We start from the raw sequence: 16,878 nt of genomic DNA, 5'->3' as shown, positions 1-16,878 counted from the left end.
TCACTGGAGAGCTTAAATTGTGCAATAAATTATGATTTGAATAGCGGAACCCATTGAAGGATTTGAATAACTGTGCGGTGAAAACTACAAGTCCCAGAAACCTTTCTTGTTGAACACGCCCACTGGAAGGTTGTACCTATTAAGGACTGAGAATGGAGGACTGTTTTCCATCAGCACAATCCGTTTTCAAAACATTGGCAGTAGCCCGTGAACAAGGAGCAGGAGCTCCGAAACGCGTAGGACCATGAAATTTACGAGCACTTTCATGTCCGGTTGTCACGAATAAAGGATTGCTGCTAAATTCACAGAATCCGCTGGTTCATTCAAGCGTCGTCCTCAAAGGTGGGATACCTTGTTGGAGAATATATATATATATCACAAGACGGGTGCTATACTCCACAACGAGGGTAAGGACTCACTTGCTACACAGCAACTTTGAAACAGAACTGGAGCACTCACAGGGTCATTTAAAAGAGATTTATACTACACCAGCCATTTCCTCACAACACATTTTGGCATAATCGCCTTTCTCAAGTGCTGGAAATACAGTGATATAACACAGAGTCTAGTTGGCTGAAAATATAGTGACCGCTGCTGTCATTGGTGTGCTCTCAGCCAATGAGAGGACTGCTAAAACTCGGAAGGAATAATTATGCAGCTTTAATGCCGTAAGTTACGGTCTCTCCAAAGAGTCTGATATTGGGCCAAAATGTTGCAAATGTTAAATCCTTCCCCAGTGGGAACTGTCATGGGGTCCCGATACCACGTATCTATTCAATACAATGTTGACACAGTCCTTCATAGCAGGTGTACACGATCATATTCTCCCTGTGTAGGGATCGCCAACTCTCTTTGGATGTACCCCTCACCACAGCCGTCGGCTTGAATGCCAGAAAATGCTCGTAGGTGTCTGTTAAATAACTTAGATACCACAAGTTTGAATAACTTGCTTCTACTATGGACGACGGGAAAATCCTTCAGCGGTGGTTCTGGAGCTCATTAGGCATCGTTTACTTGTTCCCACCAGGAGCTCCAAACACAATACGGGTGCTATACTCCAGAACGAGGGTAAGGATTTGCTTGCTACACAGCAACTTTGAAACAGAACTAGAACACTCAATGGGTCATTTAAAAGAGATTTATTCCTCACCAGCTATTTCCTCACGACGCGTTTCGGCGCAGTCGCCTTTCTCAAGTGCTGGAAATGCGGTAATATAACACAGAGTCTAGTTGGCTGAAACTGTAGTGACCACTGTGCAATTCACTAACTACTAGAAGGGCCAGGTCAAAGTCAGAAGTTAAGGCAGACCGCAATGGATCACCAGTTGGCTACAATGCCTAGGTTCATCCAGGTGGAAAGTTTACATTCAAACTTATAAACTTGTATGGAGAAAAGGTAGTTGTCAATGAGTTGTTGGCCGGGTTGCTAAAGATCAGGGTCCCAGTGCTGTCGTAGATGAAGGCAGGGAAGTTTTAAGTGGGCAAAGTCCAAAATTTGTGCTAAGAAAGGCCTTGACGTTGATCAGCTATGGCATCGCTCTTCATTTGAACTTAGAAACGTAGAACCTATTCTGGAAGTCAGATCACCTTCAGCAGGGCAGACCAGGAAGTTGGATCTGACTGGCGATTTGACATCAACAGCTTCATCTGGACTACGGTCCCGGTATTCCTCCTGTTCTTCTGAGAAAAAGTTGGCAGAAAGTGTTCAAGTCCCAGCTTTTGCAGCTTGGGCAGGAAGAGTACACTCTAACACCAGCCTAGGTTTCCAGGACCTCAGTAATAGCACTTGGGGGTCAGTATTCACTCCAACAGAAGGCACTAGCAGGATCAATGGAATGTTGAATTGAAACTGATTAGCTGGGATTTTCAGCAAATTGGGCTACTTGCAGCTTTTTTATCCATGTAGCTTAGCAGGAGGTCAACACAATGATCCTTAGAGTCCACTTCTTTGGCCTGGGTACAAGTTCCCACTCAGCCCTGAGGTCACAACAGCAGGTGCAGTCCTTCTTCCATCTTCCACAGGTCCAACCATGTTCTGAAGATTGTGCTGGCAGGTTTCATACCTGATATTAGCATGTGAATGGGGGTGACTCCCGGCCCATCCCTAACCAATAGGGAAAATGTTCCCTGGATGAACCCTACCCACTTTTTCATCAGTTCCTGTGTGCCCCACTGTAACTAGAACAGAATGTTTCCTCCTGTGTGCGAAGCTCCCTTGCCCGCCCTAGAGGTATGGGCAGGGAGCTCAGCAACTTATCACCTGTAGTTACTCAAAACCAATTCTGAGGGCAGCTCTTCTCCATCTGGGATCGTTACCTGGCTGGCTAGGAGGACAATAGAAGGGGAAGGCCCAGGTGTGAACTTTTTATCTAGTCCTGAGTGGAGATAGCTTTATTAACTTTAGTGTCCCAGTGCTTTCGTATGGAACAGCTAACCACTGAAAATAGTATTTAGGGCATTAACATTGTAAGGACATGTTTAACATTAAATGTTTACATGTCCTACTTTTAAATATCATGCTACCTACCTAATGGGCATTTAAGGCCTACTTCAGGGTAGCTTAATTAATATTTAAAAAGAGTGTTTAGGCCTGTCAAAATGGGTTATTTTGAGAGGTCAAATTTTCAGTTTAAACCTTTACACCCAGGTTACTGATGGCAAGCCTGCAGTCCTATTTTGCAGTGTTACTTTAGTAGTAGCGCAAGTGATACAGTCTAGTCTACCAGTGGCTTTTAGTTTACAATGCCAGGGTACACAGAGTACCATATACTAGGGACTTATAGGTAAATTGAATGTGCCAATCAGATGTCTATCCAATTTGAAATGTCTTAGGGGTGAGACCACATGCACTGGGCACTGGACTGCTGTGTCCCAGTGGGCTAAGTCCAAAAAACTGAAATACAACCGAGCATAGAGTGGTGGTGACCATGCAAAAAGGGGTCAAAAGGGTATTTTGCTACAGTAATTTATACAGGCACACTACTGTAAAGTATCAAAGTACTAATACACTAAACAAAACATGTGATGATACATTACAGTACAATGAAGAGCACTATGCCTAGGATCTGTGACTAGAACCTTTCCTCAAATATTCTAGGGCTGAATTTGAGCAATGTACCCAGTTTCACAAAATTGTTGGGAAAAGCTTAGTTGAATGTATTATTTTCAAATGAAAACATTCAGCTGAAAAAACTGCTGGGTATGAATAGCTAGGGTTTTGTGTTCAGTCCACACATACTGGTAGAGAACCATCTGCCACATTTTCAATTCCCCACCTGGGAGAATTTTTGCTAAAAGTGCCTCTGTTGATATTATGGGAACACTTTTGGCAAAGTTGCATCCCAAGCTTGCTGTCAAAACACGGTGGCCTGCTAGTTATTTCACTTTGTATTTGAGAAACAAGCTCCTTAAACAGAGTTTTCAGTCAGAAAAGCAGTGGCTTGACATGCAAGAAATCTTTCCCTTGCATGTGGGAGGGAGCCATTGATGATTTTTTAATGACTTGCACCACCATGTCATGCCACTATGCTTTCTAACATAATACCGGTGGCCCAGTCTTGAATGGACATCTAACTAAAGATTTCAAACAGTGAAGTCAGATGAGGCCCTACCACCAGAAACACAATATTCCTTTACTTTTAAATGAAATGGGGTAGCTGCAGAATTGGAGGAGAAGTAAATCTGCCGGTTTATGGTGGATGTTCCATGACCAAACCCTAAATGACTCTCTAAGTGAAGTAAAAAGTATACATTTACAGTCAAATAGTTTTAATCTAACGTTTCTATCAGTAGACCTTTTGACCACTTCCTTCCACTACAAACCACTGCACATGGTTATTTCTGCCCATTTTGCTACATTCCACTTTTCTCACCGCACATGAGCTTGCGAGGTTGCTCTTACAGCATGCTTAAATATATCCTGCATAGTTTTCAAAGTCTGCTTGCTTTTCCTGGCTAGGGTTATAAGTGCTGTAGTAGAGGATAGGTCCTGGAATGGAGAGGAAGAGCTGTATCAATAAACCAAAGAGCCCTGGAACAGCCCTGTTACTTCGTATCAGCGAGTTTCATACATAGTGCCACATTCCGCCACGGTGTTGCCTACAGCTGCTCTTTTGCAGTCCAGAAGCCTAGGATGTGCAGTTCTTCTTGAGTGAGGTGTTTGCCTGTGTGGTGAAGTGAAAGGAATGGTTTAGCATGATGGTCTGCTTTCAGAAAAAAGAAGATTCAATGGCTATCTTAGTAAGCAGAAACTGAAACAGCAAAGCACTCAACAGTTTGTGAAGAAAGCTGTTGAACTGGTAGACTGGGAGTTTCCCTGGGCAAAGATAGTTATTATGAAATATATTGTATCTTTCTCTCCTTCAGGTCATTGCACATTTCTTACTCCTACACCATTGTTTATAAATGGACAGCAGACTAGTCAAATACTATTTCAGTGTGCCACATGGCAAGGAACACCTTTGTATCTATTGCTCTGTTTACTATATATTTGATCCTCAATACTAAAAGGAAAACATAAGCATTGCAGCTTACATCCTGCCACTACAGTGTAAGATCTTGCTCTGTGCAAACAACATTTTGCCCATTCTGCAGCCTAGTCAGGAGAAAGTAATTGAGACATTAAAATATATCTCAAAATTCAAGAATGTATCAGGATATTCAATACATGCATCCAGAACAGAGTTTATTTAAAAACATGCTGAGGGAGAATTACTCACTATAGGACTGCGATCTCTTGATCTTGTATTGCCATACTGATAATTGAGGGTACCAGTGAGCATAGCCTCTCAATAGTTCCACAGTCCAAAGATCTGTACACTTTAAATTAAGACTGAAGAACAATTGACCACTTGGTGTAATCTACAACAATTATTAAGTGAAAGACTCAACAATGTAGAAAAATATGATCTTGCTGAAACTTCTTATGTTTGGGCAACCCTGAATTTCAAATTAAAAAAAGTCAATAATATGGGTGTAAGTTTCAATTTGAATGGGAAGAGATCACATATTATCAGAAGGAAGCTGGCAAAATCTTTCAGGGATGGTGGTTGGACTTTGACAGATTTTTGTAAATACTAGCAAGCTTAATTCTTGATTTATCTTCATTGGCTGATAAACTCTGAAAAACATTACAATTTGGACTTAACAATATTGAAATGTATGGGGTCTCCTCTACCTCTGACACGGTTATTGAAATTCCGGAGTATGATGCCTTTTAAAAAATCCAATTTCGATTGATCCAGAATCAATGCCACATCTGACACAAAGGTATTTCACAACAACCATAATGTTAATGAGATCATTTCAATACGACAGAACCCAAAAATAGTTGGACTATATCCAGGTATAAATACAGGAAGTAATAAGTGGTCCAGATCAGAAAGATTGGTGGTATAATGGCTTCCTTAGAGCCAATGAAACCTTTCTTAGAGCTATCAGAATACTTTGGTGTACCGCTAAGGCTGAGGAACGTCGCTCCACTGCTTTTGGAGCAGTGGAAAAAGGAATAATAAGATTATAATAACAATGTTATTATCATTTTATTCTTCGCAGGCAGAGGGCTAGGTTAGTGTGGGGCGGGGCTGGTGTTACAGGGAGAGGAGTGGTTTGTGCACAATAAGTGCGCATGATGGTTTGGCCGGCCGTCTTCGGCCAGCCAAACAGTCATGCTCACTTTGCATGTTTTCCACCAGGCTGTAGTACATCCTGGGTGGAGAACCTGCACAGGCTCAGAGACCCCATCTGAGCGCCAAACCGTGGTGCTCAGACCAATCATGATGTTGCTGTCATTGTGACAGCAGCATCGTGATTGGCTTTGGGGAGCCTGTGTGCTTCCTCCTGCTTCCGGATTTGGAGTCAAGAAGAGAAGCGGAGAGATGTCGAGGACAGACAGCAGAAGAGGTTAGTATTTTTTTTTTTAACAAATATTTTGTTGTTTTCAACCCCCCTCTGCCCCGCCACCCTGTTTCCTACCAGCCACCAATGGCAGGCTGTTTTTGTATCCAAGCTTTGCAGATGGATGTAGGAGCATGGGAACCTATCATATTTTAGCCACACAATCCTAGAGGAACTAAGCCCAGGTAGGAGCAGGATAGCTAGAGTATATGCAGAACACACCCTACTCAATTAACTGTGAAATCACAATATTCAAGGAAAATGGTTTGGAAAAATTGGTATTTTGTAGACTGAAATCCAGCAATAAGATATCAGTTTGATGCCACATCGCCTATTCAAACATATGCCTGGCTGTAGCCAATGCCAGATACAGGTTTTTCTGTGTCTATTGCTTATACTATGGTCCAAAATGTCTCTGACACTTGTAATGGAGACATGGGCACATATGATGTGGTTCTGCCCAAACTCGCAACTCTAATGGGAGGCTGTCTATGGTGCTTTTTTATCTATCAGGCCAAATTATCAATCTTATAACTGCCTTTGCAGTGCTAGAAATAGATTTGAAAATCAGAGAACTATGTTATTTCTATGGGCTCTCTAGCTGTTTGGACAGTACTTGTAAAGAGATGGATTGAGGAAGAAAGCCAAAGTATTGGGGGAAATTAGAATATATCTGAAAAACCTTTGTGTTTAGAAAAATGCCCTTGACTGTGAATCCGGTACCAGAGCACTACTCTCAAAGTGACGGCATGTGTTTGAGTGCAATAGTTTTGTGGGGAATAAAGTACCATACAGTAGCGTCTGTAGGAAGAAAGAGTGAAATGTGTAACATTATTAGAATATATTTGCTTTTTATTCAAGTTGGACAGAATTGAGATTATGAATGTTTTTGCAACTTGTGATTTTGATCTTATATGACCAATAAAAACAAATATTCTCTCAAGTACGCACTTACTTCCCTCCCTCTATATTTGTAGTATGCACACTATTTTCTGCTAAAACATGTGCATTCAGAGAAGAATTATAGATTCATACATATACTGTGAGGCATATTTACAAGCCCCCATCGCCACAGGAACGTCACTTTTTACGATGTTCCTGTGGCGAAAGGGGCCTCCCCTTATTTAAAAGGCAGCTTTAAGCCCCTTAACGTGGCTTGACGCCGCCTTGTAAATAAGGCACCCTTTCACACTATACTTAGCATGAAAGGTTCTTTTTCCTGCACATGAACAATCATTATAAAAATATTGATTGCAACTCCTATATGTGCTGCACAATGTCGGACACCTTCCTGCACACAAACAATCTTTCCCCCAAATAGGGTGCAAGGGTGCCTACGTTGGCACTAAGCAGCTTAATTTAGCGCCAGTGCTAGGATAAACGCAGGGGTGCACCGTATCTTCATAAATACGGTGCATCCCTGCGTTTTCAGAATGGTGGAGCATGGCGTTTGCAAGTTTTTCTTAACGCCACGCTCAGCCATTCTGTTGTACATATGCCCCTGTGTGCCTTAACCATATTAAATAATATGCTCTCTATTCAAATCTATTAACTGTCTCAAATGGTCTGTTTGACCTGCGGAGTGAAAGCTTACCTTTTACATGCGGCATCTTGGGGTGATGTTTTCCTAGATTCTGCCATCCAAGGTCCTTATGGTTCAGCGGGTCGTTTTGTTTGGTGCGCTCTTCTAGAGCAGGGATGTGTGCTGTCAGGATAGTTTCAACTACTGGTATGCAAATGCCTTTAGAAAAAAACAAAATGTATAAGATACAAATCAGTCAAATCGTACCGACCTCACAATAATACATTACTGTTTATATTGTGGTTTATTAGGTATTAGTAACATTAATATACAATCTAGTATGTTGCTTCTAATTGGGAATTGTATGTTTACAGTGAGATAGACCGTTTGGAGGCTTCACGTTGGCTACACATTCTGCACCCTGCACCAAGAGACATTTTATCCTCCTTTTCCCCAATGTGGTTCTATCACTTCTCTGAAAAGGACACCAAGTTGAGCCCAAGTTACAGGCCTGTGCTAACTTCAATGATGGTTTAAACCAAATATAGTATTAGGGAGCAGAACTGGCTCTCAATCCTAGATAGTAGACCACTTCAAAGTCATCCTAGAAGCACTGATTCTTTATCAGTGGTATTCAGAATCAAATTTAAAGTTAGAAGCACAGTGCTCAAAACATTCAGAGCAATGGTTGAGGATAAATGCAATGATTGATCATACACTACCACAAAAATAACATTTTCAGTTTAGCCGTTGCGAAGAAAACTTTTCAACAAAACATAAAAAGTAAAACAAAACTTAGCGTTGTTTCCTTGCAAGTACAACTTCCAATCCTATTGGAACATCTTTTCACTAGCATGATGTGGCACTTAAACAATCTACTTTTAAGAAATGTTTTGAAAACTAAGGGGCATATTTACAAGCCCCTATCGCCACTTTTAACGATATTCCTGTGGCGAAAGGGACTTTGCTTTATTTACAAGGTAGCGTTAAGCCACTTAACTTGGCTAAACACGGCCTTGTAAATAAAGCACCCTTTCACGCTATACTTAGGGGTGGGCAATGGGTGTTGTGGTGGGAGTTCTGCTACAATACCCATTGATTTTGACGCTGCCCCCATTTACAAGGGTGGTGTAAATAGGAGGCAGTGGCAAAATTATGAACAGGGAAAACTAGTCATAACATGGCAAAACGAGGAGAAATGCTTTATTTCTCCTTGTGTTTGCTGTATCTATGTGTACTGCATTGTGCAGCACACAGAGAAACATCAAAACGCCATGAATGATTGTTTATGTGCAGGAAGGTGTCCCTCCCTGCACATAAAAAATCATTACTAAAATGACAATTTGCAACTTCCATGTGTGATGCACAATGCAGCACACATAAAAGTTACAAATTACAATTTGTGATTGTTTAAGTGCAAGAAGGGACACCTTCCTGCACATAAACAATCATTCCCTCAATGCAAGCACCCTTGCACTATGGTGCAACGGTGCCTACGTTGGCGCTAGGCAGCTAACTTTAGCGCCAGCACTAGGGAAAAGGCAGGGATGTGCCGTATCTTTGTAAATACAGCTCATCCCTGCGTTTTCAGAATGGCGGACCATGTCGTTAGTATTTTGTGCTTTACGCCACGCTCTGCCATTCCCTTGTACATATGCCCCTAAATTATTCGAACAATCATATATGGCAAACACTGGATGGGCTGATTCCTAATTGTTACCGCTGGTTCGACTAGTTCGCCTCCACAGCCAACTTCAGTCAAATTTGTATCCTTAATACTAGCAGAGTGGGCATCAAAACCTTTCTGGACTGCTCTCGCTTTTCTCCCAATGACTGCCCTGCCATCATCAATATTGTTTTCTAGCTATCTAGTACACCCTGCAACTTTTATTTAAATGTATTCATGGTTCACCAAAGTAAAGAAAAAGCCGAAAATTGAGGTGATGCATAACACACATAAATCAATCAATAAATAATGATGTCAATGAATTGGTCTAGCAGAGGGATCACCCTTCATCGACAGCTTTACAAACTTGTTGTCATGTGAGTGCCACTTGCCGAATTGCACTTTATATCTAGATAAGAAGATGAAACAGTTGTTCCATGAAACACCTCACAATCTTGAACGCTTATATTGTGCATGCTGACATTTCAGGAAGCACCCACAGCAGACACCAACAGTCTTCCCAAAACATTCAGCCTCTTTATTCTGCCCAGCATCTTTGGGCTAACACTGCCTCACAGGACTCTGTACAGCAAGACACTTCCTAAAGAAAGTGCTGTTTCTCCTCAATTTACTGGAATGCAGTACTATGTGCAAAACTTCTCATGGGTGACTTTATATTATAATAATAGTCAAATGCAGGCATACAAAGCACTCTTGACAAACCCTGAAGAACATTAACCAATTAGAGAAACGTCTTAGTGCATAATGGATAGATATGAATCTTCTTGTCTGTTTGTTGCTGCATTTTGGCACAATGCAAGACTATTCCTTCAACACCCTCTGGGACTACTGGTGATTGGCATTCTGTTACATTAAAACAACAAATCCATTTTAAACAGTATTGTATAAATGACCCACAAAAGCACATTGTTTGCTTTGCTATTGAATAGAACTTTTGGCAAAAACATGAAGTATTGGCGCATAGTCTGATTAGCTAACAGAACAAGTGACAGGATACTTAAGTGCAGCAATATTATTATTGTTCCTGATTAAGGCTTAGGTTGCTGATTTCGGCTTGGGTGAATCATATGTAGACATTTGTTGTCATAGAAGGAAGTTATAATATTTTTTACAAAAAGAGGCTGTCATTAGTGTGTTAAATACTATCACTATATGTTTTTAACCTTTCACCTTTTGTACAATAGCCATGGCCTAAAACATCAATATTATTATTTAATATTAAAACCTAAGATAAATTGGTTATTATCGTTCCCCAACACTGGCATCAGATAGCATGGCCATATGGACAAAACATTTTTGTGATCTGAAACCTATGTCCAAAGCACAAATTGCAATTTGGTAACACGTTACTGAATCAAAATTTATATTTGCAATTCGATATTTGGAAAAGGGGATCTGGATGGGATATATTAAAGTTTTGCGACCAAATTTCAGTCACAAAACATGAATACTTTACTGACTCCTTGAAGGAGGTGGTAACCCTTTCGCAAATGGGAAGGGGTACCAATGGGTTCACCTCCCCTTTGAGAATGGAAAAAATATTTGTAAGAGAAGGCAGTGCTCCCACAGACACTGCCTACTCTTAGAAAATTAAACATATAAGTTCCATTTCGTTCTTTTTAAATGCATCCTGTTTTTCTGTAACAAAAATGGGCTGCTTTTAAAAAACAAACAGTTACTTTATTTTAAAGCAATCACAGACATGGTGATCTTGTGACCGCAGTAGGCCACCATCCCTGTGATGGCTATCATTCCTAATGGGAAGCATGACCTTACTCATTAATATTAAAGAGGTAGGTCAATTTGAGACCCATTAGAATCGCCGTCTTAAGCTTCTAAGGGGCGATTCCGATCCGGGTCGGAAGGGCACCAAACGCGATCCGGACGGAAAAACTACGCGCCGTACGCGTGTTTGCCGCCCAACTCGTACAGCTGTACGAGCGAGCAAGTACGATGCGCGCTACATGAAATTCACCGACCGACTCGTTTCCGGATCCGAACCGCTCCGTATGTCTCGGGCAGCAGCTAACCATGGCGTGCAATGGATGCGATTCACGATCGAGCCAGTACGATGCACGCGTCGGACAGCCTGTGCGAGCCGGAGTGTCCGGCTCGCAAATTGTCCGGGTGGTTGCCTTTGGGGGTCCGCGTCAGAACCCCTGTCATCCGCAGCCCTTCGACTCGGACACAGGGGAGACCCATGGGTCTCCCCAACACAGACCTGTACGGTGCGGATGGCACCGATGCGGACTCAATGTAGGGGGTGCACTTGTCCGCGACGTAGCCATTCAGTCAATGGGAGCCCATGTACGCGTCGTACGACCGGCTCCCATTGACTTCTATGAGAGTCCGACCGAACCGAGTCGGACAGCATTCGGCCGCATCGTACTCGCTCAGGACCATATTTACAAAATAATTTTTAATAATTAATAACTTTTTAATTACTAATTAATTCATTGTTTTAACGTAATTAACATAATTACCAATTAATTGTTTATTGTTATTAGTCAAATTATAATTATTTAATAATACATTAATTAACCTGATTCACAATATAAATTATTAAATATTAAATTATTAATTAATCAAATATTTAATTAATTAATTGAAATTAAATTACTTCCCACCATATTCCCCTATAAACCCACAACCCGCTACAGATTTAAATTACACAAAATTATTTAACATATAATTATTTAATTTTAATTAATTTATAAAAATATATATTATAATTAAATTACTTCCCACCCTATTCCCCTATAAACCCACAACCCGCTACGGAAGTAAAATACGCAAAAATAATTTTACATAAATTTTGTAACTTTAAAAAAAAATAAACATACATTACAAAAATAATATACATTTTTAACTCATATACTAACATACAAAACGCTTAATTTCTTTTGATGTTATAAAAAATTCGATATTTTTTAATGCCTATATTATGTACTTCTATATTTTGACAATCGATATTACTTACCTGCATGTCGATATTATTAACCACTTTATTATGTCCATTCGATATTATGTCCATTCTATATTTTAAATTCGATATTCTGTCCATTCTATATTTTTTTGCTCGATATTATGTCTATTTACCAAATGCTAATAGTACAAAACAACAATGCAGAAAAATATCTGCTTGGAAAGCATAAGATAGTCACCAGTGATTAGAAGCACGATGGACCCAATGGCAGGTTCAAGTCTTCTTTTAATCCAGCATGTGCAGTACAGCCTTCTCAGTTCCTCTCACCCCTACAGCTTCTCTTCAACTCACCACCATTCTATCATGTAACCATGGCTGACCAAGTAATCGCACAGAACTCTGAGCTGCCATGGTTCTACCATGGTAACCAAGTTAAAGCACAATCTCTTTCCACTCTTTCTTCCACCATCTCTGGGGTCACATCCCAAGACTACCGCCTCAGCTCAAGGCCTGTACCCCAAGACTGAACTTGTACCTGGCAGTCCAGGACTTCCTGACTGGACATTCAGTCTCTCTCTCGAGAGAGAGTGACATATTCTGGCAGTGTCATGTAGGGGTCTGTATATGCAGGTCTCCTGTCTCTGAGTCAGTTCAGGCAGCACCTCCAGGTCAAAAGTGGACCTCATCTGGGTCAGTCTTGGGGTACTCTCCTTTCAGATCAAGTAACCCCTGACCCTCTGGTCCTCCTATTGTGGATGCATTCCAAATCATACCCCTTACTTTTTGTCAGGGCCTCCGTACTCTCTGTGGAACGACAGTACTCCCAGAAATCTGTGATTTCAGAGTGCCTTTGGCGGTCTCCCCTTTTGGCTCTTTTTTCACTGGTGGGAAGTCGTTGCCTAGGTTACATTCAATGGGCATCTGGGAACTTACAATGGCATTTCACGGGGCAAGTACCCTCTCCCATTCTACGGATACCATGGCAATAGGACAGAAATACTCCTACCCATGAGCCTGCATTAACCCAAAGACGTGCCCTCACAGATACTTCTCTGGGGAAACCAAAGAAGAGATACTATGGCATGCTTTCACATCTCCTACAGGAAATAACATCTGCCTAGTGCTACACTAGCCAAGTCTGCAGAGTGCCCAACTGTGAGTGACTTCCGGTTATATACAAAGTTCCCCCTCTCCTGTCTGTAGACCTTAATAACACCAGGCCTGAGATGTGGCACCATGGGCGTCTTTTCAAAGTGGTCTGAGAATCTCTCCCCTCAATACTGTTTTAAGTCCTTCTATGGAATTTTTCAGGAATATCCTGACCTTCCACTTCTCACTGTAGAGAGGAACGTGGACCACCCTTCCTGTAGTCACTCCTGTGTACTTTCCCGGACACTCTGGCCCTGAACCAGAGGTCAGCTTCTTTCCCAAGCTGTTTGGGTACAGTGAGCTTGCAATCTATCACATGCAGGAAAGGTATTACACAAGATATGCTCTTTCATAATCAGATTTTACAGCCTGTCATAATTCTTTGCCTTACTACCAGTCAGCCAACCTTCCAGTGCCTTGTCATTTGAGTCCTATAAATCCACACAATACTGATGTGACAGCTTCTGGCTATCCCTGACCTTCAATCAATACTTTCCTGGGGTTAAACCAAATTTGCATATGACGATCTACTTTATAGGGATATATCTAACCTGTTCGGCTGCATTCAAGGTCAATAGTGCATTCCTCCTAATGTAATTCACAGGCTAAACCCCCAGTCCTCCTCTAGACTCTGTGCACCTGCAAGACCACCTTATAAGCTGAGCGCCACTTATCAATGTCATCCCCTTTCACATAACCAGGCACCAGATCTTTTGGAATGTTGACTATTTGTTTACCTCTGCTCATTTCAGAATCACTGCCACCATCAACATTGGACTCAAATTCTCTTTGGGACCTCAAGTCCATCTTCCGCTGACTTCTCTCCTGGGACAACAGGTCCTTCTTCTCTTCTAAGACCAAGGTCAACTTTTCTCCTCAAGTCGAAGGTCTGCTACTGCCTTTCTCGCCTCAGCAACCAGGGCTACAGCTGCCTTCTTCTCTTCAGCAGTCAAGATCCATGTTTTCTCATGGAAGGCAAGGATAGCCAACTGCAATTTCAAGGCCCTCCACCTGTCTGTCCTCCAGCTGTGATGAGGACATACTGCAAGAGGGCATACTGTTCCCTGCCCTGGATCATGCAGGAGAGGCTGCTACTTGGGGAAACACTCCCTTGGCACTGGCGTTTCCTAATGTCATCATCATTTCCCTCCTCCAGTTCATCCTCATTCTCCTCTGGAGTGTACTGTAACTGACAGACTTCCTCCCAGGCTCTAAGTGCAAAGTGGTAATCCTCCTTCTTGGATTGCTTGTTCAGCTTCCATCCTCATTGCTTCTCATGCATCTCAGCTCTGCCTTGCTAAGTCGTTCCACTTTCGCCAGATCCACCTCCATGTTTCTAAAAACTTAAGGTGCAAAAGTTGAGGCAGGAATGAATTTTGGGAAAAAATAAAAAATGACCCAAATAAAATCAAAAGCCAATCAAAAATCTAAAAAGTGAATGTCAACTTAAACCACTGTGTGGTACTGCAAACCACAAGTCCAGCATACTACAACTAAACACCAATGTAAGAAATTGAATTATTATTTGGGGTGGGCTACTCCAATTGCAGCTCTCAAGAGGATGAACCCTTAAAGTCAAAACATTAATCTCATCTCATCCTCCTGGTAGTGATGGCAAGAGCAGACAACTTAGGGTAATGTGTAAGGTATTTATTAGGGGTGGGCGATAAACTCCAACCCTAGTATTTATGCAGTACCAAAGCAGTACTTAAGTCAGAATAGGATAAATTAATAAACAAAATTATACAAAAATGACAAAATCCAATTAGTGAAGCTGATATTTTTTTACATTTTAAGTAGAAATAGTGCCAGAAAGTGCCAATGATAGTCTTAGTACACCGGGACCTAATCATATTTTCAGGCTGACAGAGATGGAGCACTGGTCGGATACACCAACCAGGTTCGATCAAGTCAAAGATTTTACCTACTGACTTAGTCTTTTAAGACCCAATCAGCAAAAAGAAAATACTTTTAAATTAATCCAAGACCTCAAAGGAGACACATAAAGAGGCAGAGGGTGTGAATCAAAGGTTAACAGCAGGGTCGAGCCCAGGTCCAGTTGCCAATTGCCAGATAGGTGCTTCCAGAAAAAAGGCCTCTTCCAGCTTGTTGTCTCCCTGTAGCCTTGCAGTAGGTCAGCCATTGACCCTTAGAATCCACATCTTTCTCCTGGGTACAAGAGGGAGCAGGCTCTGCCCTTAGGGGCTCCTCTCAGTCACAGACAGCGGGCCCAGTCCTCTTGTGTTCTTCCACAGGTCCAAAAGGTGCTCTGAAGAGGGTGCCTGCAGGTGCCCCGTTTATGTCTGGCAACAACTGGTAGGTGGGGGTGATCTCTGGCTCTTCCCTAACCAATGGGGTAAAAGTTCACAAGGACAACACTACCGTCTTTTGCAGCAGTTCCTGTCTGCTTCACTGCAAACAAGCCAAAATGCCAGGTTTTAGGGTATTTCCAAGATGGTGAAAATCTACAGCCTTGATAAACTTGGGCTCACGGTGCAAGAGTGCCTTTGTTGTAGACAATATTGTTTTTGTGCAGGAAGGAAGACCTTCCTGCACAAAAACAATCCTGGTGGGCATTTTCCTCTTTCTATGTGTGCTGCAGAATGCACACATAGAAAGAGGAAAAAACAAGGAGAAATAAAAATATTTCTTCTTGTTACACCTCATCTGGTAAGGCGTAGCATTTTGCCACATTCCCAGGTCTACCACTGAGGTAAATCTGGGAATGCGCCAATACCCATAAGTGGATGCGTGAGAACACCCATGCTCCACCCACGGAACGCCTCCTTGCCGCAGAGTAACACAAGGCAAGGCTTTGTGCTGACTTGCGTTACTCACAACATTGCGTGCCACACATTGATGGCCTCGCGTGTTTTGCTTGATAAATCTCACTTAGGCTTTGTGACGCCCTTGCTCCCCCATGCGTGGAGCAAGGGCGATGCAAAACTTTGATCAATCTGGCCATTTGAATCATCCATTGAGCCGGGCTACAGCCAAACGTCTGGCATGAAATCCCCTAACAACCGTACTAAAGTTATTTCCTAAATGAAGTGAGATTGGAACACGATGAGTCAGGCTTCTTTTGTAATGTTCACAACCACAAGCCTCTGGCTCAGGCTCATAATGGAAAAGCTGTGGGCTGCCGTCGGAACCACCTGTTTAATACTGACGAGCCCATCCCAAAAGAAATCGGAGTACAGTTCAGAGCGTTTTTTGGGTTGCGCTTGCAGCCAAAATGTCGAGACACACAAATCTGAATGATGTGGAAACATGCTCTCTCGCTCTCTCTCTCTCTCTCTCTCTCTCTCTCTATATATATATATATATATATATTTTTTTTTTTAATTTTATTTATTTATTTATTTATTTCAATTAGAACAGTAAGATCACACTGCATTCAATTACATTGCAAAGTAACACACTTGGGGGGAGATTAACTAAGATTTTATGCCGGGTTTGCATCAAGAGTGATGCAAATTGGCATGAAATCTTCTTTCTGATTTACTTTCCTGCGTTAAACTTGTTTAGCGCTGGAAATAACATGAAATTAATGTAAAGCAGTGCATAGTACTGCTTTCCATTACTTAGTACCATGGTGCTGTACCCTGGGTGGAGCTTGGGCGTTCCCATGCAATCACCCAAGGTTTCTGATGCTAAACCCTATTTACTAAATAAAGTAGACAGGGTTTAGTGTTAGTA

General features: G+C 41.8%; 1 protein-coding gene across 1 annotated transcript in view; it reads right to left on the bottom strand.

Moving 5' to 3' along the window:
- Positions 1-16,878, bottom strand: part of DKK2 (dickkopf Wnt signaling pathway inhibitor 2) — a 238,141-nt gene that overhangs the window by 13,312 nt on the left and 207,951 nt on the right. The window contains exon 3 of the mRNA XM_085641396.1: positions 7,490-7,636. Within this exon, the coding sequence (XP_085497522.1) occupies positions 7,490-7,636 (147 nt within the window). The remainder of the gene's footprint in view (positions 1-7,489; positions 7,637-16,878) is intronic.

The sequence above is a fragment of the Triturus cristatus genome, chromosome 2_2 (assembly GCF_964204655.1).
Source record: "Triturus cristatus chromosome 2_2, aTriCri1.1, whole genome shotgun sequence".
Classification (NCBI taxonomy): Eukaryota; Metazoa; Chordata; class Amphibia; order Caudata; family Salamandridae; genus Triturus; species Triturus cristatus.
Note: the sequence above shows the minus strand (reverse complement) of the source record. Positions and strands in the feature narration are given on the sequence as shown.